The sequence below is a fragment of the Salvelinus sp. IW2-2015 genome, unplaced genomic scaffold (assembly GCF_002910315.2).
Source record: "Salvelinus sp. IW2-2015 unplaced genomic scaffold, ASM291031v2 Un_scaffold1945, whole genome shotgun sequence".
Taxonomy (NCBI): domain Eukaryota; kingdom Metazoa; phylum Chordata; class Actinopteri; order Salmoniformes; family Salmonidae; genus Salvelinus; species Salvelinus sp. IW2-2015.
Genome location: NW_019943300.1, coordinates 300,451 through 309,085, shown reverse-complemented (window position 1 = coordinate 309,085; position 8,635 = coordinate 300,451). Strand labels below are relative to the sequence as shown.

The window sequence follows — 8,635 nt, the reverse complement described above, 5'->3', positions numbered from 1 at the left end:
GTTGTACTCCTAGTGAGTGGTTAGTTGTACTCAGTAGTGACGTGTTTAGTTGTTACTCCTTAGTGCGTGGTTTAGTTGTACTCCTAGTGAGTGGTTTAGTTGTATCTAGTGAGCGGTTTAGTTGTACTCCTTAGAGTGGTTTAGTGTACTCTAGTGAGTGGTTTAGTTGTACCTCCTAGTGAGGTGGTTTAGTGTACTCTGATGAGTGGTTTAGTTGTACTCCTAGTGAGTTGTGTTACTTAGGTTTTGTCTCGCTCTAGTGATGGTTTAGTTGTACTCCCTAGTGAGTGGTTTAGTTGTACTCCTAGGAGTGGTTTAGTTGTACTCCTAGTGAGTGGTTTAGTTGTACTCTAGTGAGTGGTTTAGTTGTACTCCTAGTGATGGTTTAGTTGTACTCCTAGTGGAGTCGGATTTAGTTGTAACTCCTAGTGAGTGGTTAGTTGTACTAGTGGTGGTTAGTTGTACTCCTAGTGAGTGGTTAGTTGTACTCCTAGTGAGTGGTTTTAGTTGTACTCCTAGTGAGTGGCTTTTAGTTTGTATCCTAGTGAGTGGTTTAGTTGTACTCTAGTGAGTGGTTTAGTCGTACTCCTAGTGAGTGGTTAGTTGTAATCTCTAGTGAGTGTTTAGTTGTACTCCTAGTGAGTGGTTAGTTGTACTCCTAGTGAGTGGTTTAGTTGTACTCTTAGTGAGTGGTTTAGTTGTACTCCTAGTGAAGTGGTTTAGTTGTACTCCTAGTGAGTGGTTTTAGTTGTACTCCTAGTGAGTGGTTTAGTTGTACTCCTAGTGAGTGGTTTTAATTTGTCTCTAGTGAGTGGTTTAGTTGTACTCAGTGATGTTGGTTTTAGTTTGTGGACTCTAGTGAGTGGTTTAGTTGTACTCCTAGTGAGTGCTTTAGTTGTACTCTGTGAGTGGTTTAGTTGTACTCTATGTGAGTGGTTTAGTGTTGTACTCTAGTGAGTGGTTTAGTTGTCTCCTGAGTGAGTGGTTTAGTTGTACTCCTTGTGAGTGGTTTAGCTGTCTCCAGTGAGTGGTTAGTTGTACTCCTAGTAGTGGTTTAGTTTACTCTCTAGTGAGTGGTTTAGCTGTACTCCTAGTGAGTGGTTTAGTTGTACTGTTGTCTAGTGAGGTGGTTTAGGTTGTACTCCTAGTGAGTGGTTTAGTTTACTCCTAGTGAGTGGTTTGTAGTTTGACTCCTAGTGAGTGGTTTGAGTTGTACTCCTAGTGAGTGGTTTAGTTGTACTCTAGTGAGTGGTTTAGCTGTACTCCTAGTGAGTGGTTTAGTTGTTGTACTCCTAGTGAGTGGTTTAGTTGTCTCCTAGTGAGTGGTTTAGTTGTACTCTAGTGAGTGGTTTAGTTGTAACTCCTAGTGAGTGGTTTAGTTGTACTCTAGTGAAGGTTTAGCTGTACTCCTAGTGAGTGTTTAGTTGTACTCCTAGTGAGTGTTTAGTTGTACTCCTAGTGAGTGGTTTAGTTGTACTCCTAGTGAGTTGTTTAGTTGTACTCTAGTGAGTGGTTTAGTTGTACTCTAGTGAGTGGTTTAGTTGTATCTAGTCGAGTGGTTAGTTGTACTCTAGTGAGTGGTTTAGTTGTACTCTAGTGAGTGGCTTTAGTTGTACTCCTAGTGAGTGGTTTAGCTTCTCTAGTGAGTGGTTTAGTTGTAGCTCTGTGAGGTTTTAGTTGTACTCCTAGTGAGTTTAGTTGTACTCCTAGTGAGTGTTTAGTTGTACCCTAGTGAGTGGTTAGTTTACTCCTAGTGAGTGTTAGTTTATCCTAGTGAGGTTTAGTTGTACTCTAGTGAGTGGTTTTAGTTTTGTACTCAGTGAGTGGTTGTTGTACTCCTAGTGAGTGGTTTAGTTGTACTCCTAGTGAGTGGTTTAGTTGTACTCCTAGTGAGAAGGTTTAGTTGTACTCCTAGTGAGTGGTTTAGTTCTGTACTCTAGTGAGTGGTTTAGTTGTACTCCTAAGTGAAGGTTTAGTGTTACTTAGTGAGTGGTTTAGCTGTACTCCTAGTGAGTGGTTTAGTTGTACTCTAGTGAGTGTTTAGTGTACTCTAGTGAGTGGTTTAGTTGTACTCCTAGTGATGTTTGTTTACTCCTAGTTGAGTTACTCCTCATGCCGACATTACAGAACCTTGCTTCCATCAAGACTGTGGCCATTGGCATCAGCATTAGTTCAGTAGCTTGTTGCTGACTATGCAATGTGCTGTATATAGGTCATTGAACACAGTTAGTTGAGGAGCCAGATTGAGTGAGTTTGTAGAGTGCATGCTGAGGGCTTCATAGTCTATTGTCAGTTTAGTGATGCTGGTAGCTGTGGTTAGTATGTGGCCATGATAAGTGTTCATACAGAGAATAGAGTAGAATACTGCAGTACTGTATTTACTGTATTGTGTTATAGTGTTTATACAAGCTGTGGCCAATCTTTTCTCAGCTTATACCTCTTATACTATGTTCAGTTTATACTGACTGGTCAATGTGTGGTCAACCTATTGGAGTGTGTCTGACAGTAGTCCTCTGTGGTCCTCAGTGTTCCAGACCTGAGTGAGTACAGTGTACAGGTGGGCCTCCTTCACCTCAACTCGTCCTTGGACCCCCAGGCTCCGCATCGCACACGTGGTCTGTGGCCCGGAGGGATCCAACTGGCCCTGCTCAAACTGGCAAGTAAGAAGCTTTCATTCATTCAGTGAGACAGTCAGTCAGCCATTTTATTACCTGTAAAATCCATTAAAAAATATATAATCAATCCATCCATTAATTCATTCTCAATCATGCATTGTAGGCACGAACCATGTATTATTCATTCATGTGTTTGTGTCCACGCCTAGCCTGCCTCTCTCTGAGCATGCCTTACCATCCAGCTCCAGTAGCAGGCTGTGGGGTCACAGACGGAACCAACTGTCTCATGTACGGCTGGGAGAGACCAAAGGTACTGCCCCTACATGACTGTTCCTGTGTTGTGTCTTAATCCCTGTGGTGTCTTTCCCTGTGTGGTGTCTTATCCCTGTGTGGTGTCTTATCCCTGTGTGGTTGTCTTATCCTGTGTGGTGTCTTATGTATATCTATATACACTCAGTGGCCAGTTTTATTAGGTACACCACCCCATTCACAAACAAATGGTTTCGTCCTACAGACAGTGAGTCACGTGGCGTGGCTTGCTATATAAAGTTACTATTCGATCTGAACGTTAGAATGGGCAAAACGAGTGACCAAGCGCTTTGCACTTTGAGTATAATATGATTGTTGGTGCCAGGCGTGCCAATTCCAGTATTTCAGAAACGGCTGGCCTCCTGGGCTTTTAACCCACAACAGTGTTTACTGAGAATGGTGCAACAAACAAAAAACATCCACGGCAGTCCTGTGGGCGAAAACAGGTCGTTGATGAGAGATCGAAGGACAATGGCAAGAATTGTGCAATCTAACAGGCGGGCTACAAACAGGCAAATAACGGCACAATGGMGGTGTGCATACCAGCATCTCGGAAGGTACAACTCGTCGGTCCTTGTCACGGATGGGCTATTTGCAGCAGACGACCACACCAGGTTCCACTCCTATCAGCTAAAACCAAGAAGAAACGGCTCCAGTGAGCACGCGATCACCAACACTGGTGAATAAGGAGTGGAAAAACATCATCTGGTCAGATGAATCCTGGTTCCTGTTGCGTCATGCTAATAGCAGAGTCAGGTTTTGGCGTAAGCAGCATGAGTCCATGGCCCCGTCCTGCCTGGTGTCAACGGTACAGGCTGGTGGTGGTGGTGTAATGGTGTGGAGACTGTTTTCCTGGCACACTTTAGGTCCCTTGATACCAATTGAGCAATGTTTCCAATTCCCCGAAGAATTGATACAGTTCTGGAGGCAAAGGGYGTCTGACTCGGTACTAGATGGGTGTACCTAGTAAACTGGCCACTGAGTGTATTCTGTATGACCTCTGTTTCATGCTATGGTGTGGTGAAGAGATGSGGGGATATTGGATCTAGAGATCCTTGATATTGTAAGAAAAGAGACCTTAYGATATCATGTATCGAATGTGTGAATAAAGTCCCCCACAATAACACCATATAGACAAACATGTTGTCCAGGATTCTAGGTTTGAAATATGGTGTTTGGACAGTAGACTGACTGTTTCCTGCTTTATTTCTGGCTACTTCCTGTCCAGGGACAGGATATGAGGGGGCACTGAAAGCTGTGAGTCTGCCCATGGTCAGTAACGACTGGTGTTCTGAGCTCCACAACAAAACCCTGCCTGTCACCGACAGCAAAGTGTGCGCCGGGGGCAAGACAGACCAGGGAGTGTGTGAGGTGAGCTTCATAAACATTACTCTACATTATCTGAAACATGCATTGACTCGACATTGCGTGACTCAGTTATTACTTCAAACTATTCGTATAACTACCATAATGCCTTTTGATTGGCTGCATGAGCACCACGCTAACCTGCTATTGGTTCGTCCCTCACAGAGAGACTACGGTGGCCCGTTGGTGTGCCAGGAACGAGAGAGCAAAGTCATCGTGGGCGTGAGCATCCACGGCCGGGGCTGTGCCCTGGCCCGGCGGCCCGCCATCTTCGTCAATGTGGCCTACTACTCGGGGTGGATCCATAAAGTCTTCATACACTACTCCAGGTTGGAGGAAAAACTACTGGAAGAAGCACAGACCAAACCACTCCATTCAGGACTGTACCACTAGCATGCAAGAGGAGGGATGGAGCATTCAGGACTGTACTASAGCACTGTAAGAGGAGGGGTGGAATATTTAGGACTGTACCAAGCACAAGCCGGTAGGATGGAGAATGATCTGTCCAACAGAGGATGCCTAACTAACAAGACGGTTGGGAGATGTAAGAATGAGGAAACTGACTTTATGGGAAGCAGCCATTTTGGGGCTTCGTGGCTGGACGTCGCTTCAGTTTTTGGAGGGAAAAAACACCATGAATGGAAGAGATAATTTTGGGATGTTCGAGGGCTGGGAATACAATGACATGTTCAGAGAGGCTGAAAAGGATAAGAAGGATTCTTATAATATGCAAATTGTTTAATGTAGGACCAGGTTGTTACGCCTTGATCACACTGATGGCGTCATTACGCAAAGTAGTACCTAGCATAATTTGGATTGTGTGCAACAAAAGTTCAACATTCATCTTCTGCTACCATTTCTGTCAAGCTGTCACGCATACAATGTGATGCATACCTTGATAAATCCAAGGTATGCACCACAAAGAAACACACTACAACTGCCTCTGCAACGCAATGCTGCAAGGCAAATGCAGCATTCCATTGGAAATGAATGTATTTCTGGTGTACCAAAATGTATTGACGCTGTCTTTGTGATTGAGGCATTAGCTTTAATAACATTTCTAAACAATAGTTTCTGGCACATGGACATCTTTTTTTTTTTGTGAAATATATGAATACTCTTAAGCCATAAAGAGGGGTGAATTGATTCGTTCTCTCACTCCGCCCACAAGACAATAGGAATGGTATGGATGACTCAGTATTATCTCCTGGAAAATACTTGAATTTGATCAGAACCAAAACCAGAGCCATGCGAGGAGGGATCCAGACAGGACTTGGTACGATCCGTGGCTACTGGGTCACGTTGAGGGCACATGATGTAATGGCTAAAGGTTCAGTCATTCAGAAGTTACCACTTGGTGAATGGTGGGAATTAAAACCTGTCTAGAAACAACCTCTAGCTCATAGCCGTAAGCTCATAGCCCTACTCCCCAACAGCACACACTTCTGTTGTAGCCCGCAAAAGCACACCTGATTCAATTTGTCAGCTAATCATCAAGCCCACCTCGAGTTGAATCAGGTTTGTCCAGAGTTACAACACAAATGGTGCTGTTGTGGATACTGGAGGACTGGAGTTGGTGTACACTGCTCTACACCAGTACCTGGGGAGTAGGGCTATGAGCTTGAGCTATGAGCAAAAGGTTGTTTCTAGACAGGTCCTAACTCTCACCATTCACCAAGTGGTTGTTTTTGGAAAGACTATTCAGTAACTGTTCCCTAACTAATGCTAATGCTAACAGTTACTTAGCCAAACGTTAGCAGTTAGCCTACATGGCTAACATGTCTCCAGTTTTGGAGGGAACTCTACACTAGCCCCTGGTGGGCTGCGCTGTCGTTATGTGGTCAGAGTACACATTTAGAAGTTTCTTATTGAGTGTATTTCTGGCACTCTGTGTTATTTAATAGGTCTTATAGATCTGGGCCTTTCCTTGGCTCACTCACACCAGACGTCAGTGGAGTTGCTTCCTCTCTACTCTCTGTGTTTTATATTTAAACGGATTAGAACGTAGTGTGCAGTCTATTTATTTGTATACGTCTGGCCCTCGAGAGGGRGCCAGCGATTGATGTCGACAAAGCGACACGTCTCGCTAATAGAAGAGGTGAAGATTATGACGTCTTTTTATTTGATACATGTTCTAAACTCAGTGTGTCAATCATTATTATTGGAGGTACACTGAATGGCAATACGGATTACATGAAAAGTATGGGTTGTGTTCCAAAACATACCACTTTGTCAGTGATTTGTCTTTTAACAATACTGACATGCAGTAAGTGTAATGACATAGGAGAATGTAATAATAGCTTTCTTTCAGTGCTGAAAACCAGTCATGACATCAGTTTTATCATCACAGAAAGCAGATGTGTATGTATGACTAATGATCTCTTCAAACTGGGCCCCTAAGAAGACTTATAARTTCACCCAATTTCTATATCCTAAAATATTGCGTGTGWTAGTTTAACACTATGTCACAGTATTTGACCTGTTCAGTGCCTTTTTTGTAGGTGGACAGGAATCAATAGTGTACAATAGAATTGGCGCAGAGAGCGGTGAGTGTATTTTACTGTTATGTAAATAAGTGTGTGTAAAACTATTTTCCACTGCCAATGTCTTATTTACATAGTTTTTTWAACTTTATATGGTCACTCTGTTTATAAACTTGTATACTGTAAACTCTATATCAGCTGCTATTTTTAAATGGTTGGGTTGGGTCTTAATATTATATACTATATGATTTTGTTATATTCACGTTTTAATATTACATTTACAGTGTAAATTACAGCTTGTTTCACTCTTTTCATACGTCTGTCTGTCTGGCACTCTCTCCTAAAGTAAACCTTCAGACAAAGATTCTTGCAGCAATACAGTTTTCTGCAACGCATACTCTCTCAACACAATTCAAGATACTCTGGGTCAAGTTCTTACTCTGGGTATTATTTTCCCACTTCRCATGTCAATTATATCAATAAGACCTCAGTCTATGGGTTTTGGATGGCCACTGTCCACCARGACCCAGTTCCTGACCAGAGGATGAGTAGAAACGTTCGGTTAACGTTTGGGCAGCGCTAGAGATGTTCAGATGACGCTTAGACAGCAATTGGGCAACACTAGACACCGTGGCATGCTTCCTCCGTCATGTGGGGTTCTCATTTGATACATGACTCCTCGGTGCTGAGGAGAAAATAGCTGTCAGCGCTGACCTCAGCCTCATCCACGGTGGCTTGTCACGAACCAACCACAATGCTTTGTGCCTCATCGTAACGGGGCATGAAATAGCTTTCTTCCCCGCTTTTGCCGGACTAAACAGCCCAACAGTCAATAGGTCACGTCTGGTGGCTTCTGGGAATAAATCCATTTAAAAGATTTGTCTGTTGGGGAAATTCACAGTGGAGTAAAGTATTTAAATTACTACTTAAGTAGTTTTTGGGGGTATCTTTACTTTATATTTTTGACAACTTTTACTTTTACTTCACTACATTCCGAAAGAAAATAATGTACTTTTTAAAACCATTTTCAGATTACGGTATGAATGACACCCAAAAGTACTTGTTACATTTTGAATGCTTAGCGGGACAGGAAAATTGTCTAATTCCTGTCCTTTTTAGAGAACATCCCTGGTCATCCCTGCTGCCTCTGATCTGGAGGACTCACTAAACACACATGCTTCATTCGTAAATGATGTCTGAGTGTTGGAGTGTGTCCCTGGCTATCTGTAAATAAATAAAAATACAAGAAAATGGTTTGCTTAATATAAATAATTTAGACTTTTAATTTTACTTCTTATACATAAGTATATTTGAGCAATTACGTTTACTTTTGATAATTAAGCATATTTAAAACCAATACTTTTACTCAAGTAGCATTTTACTGGGTGTCTTTCACTTTTACTTGAGTCTTTTTATATTAAGTTATCTTTACTTTGACAATTGTGTACTTTTTCCACTACTGGAAAAAAAACAACGGAAAATCTTAATGAGAAATTATTCGAAAAGGAATTTGTGAACCTTGCGCTGGACTATTCCCAAAGGCAAGAGCAACATTGTAGACACAATGGGATCCTCTTGCAAAAACCTTAATCAAAAAATCAATCATGATGATTTATGTCATTTAAAAGCTTGTTGCAGTGACCTCAGAAATATCTAAGTAGTGCTATGGAGTTTATGCTCAGACCCTGTGTTGTGTTTATGTGTTGATCCTGCTCAGTCACCGTGCTGAAGTATGCATGCTCCCTTCCAAAGCCTACAAGAGAAGGCCATCTTAAAAACTGAACTTGGATCGCTCTCTGAGCTAATGGTTCTATCTCAACTCGTCTTTCTGCCATTCCTCAGGTTCTCCTCGCCTGCTCAACC

At 42.4% G+C, this 8,635-nt stretch overlaps 1 protein-coding gene across 1 annotated transcript; it reads left to right on the top strand.

Annotated features, from left to right (window-relative positions):
• Positions 1 to 2,526: 2,526 nt before the first annotated feature.
• On the top strand, positions 2,527 to 7,086 carry LOC112072494 (hepatocyte growth factor; the record flags this gene model as incomplete). The annotated part of the gene is made up of 4 exons (XM_024139896.1): positions 2,527 to 2,682; positions 2,825 to 2,925; positions 4,153 to 4,295; positions 4,455 to 7,086. Coding segments are annotated over 4 exons (628 nt in total), but the record flags the coding sequence as incomplete, so codon positions are not given.
• Between the last annotated feature and the right edge of the window lie 1,549 nt (positions 7,087 to 8,635).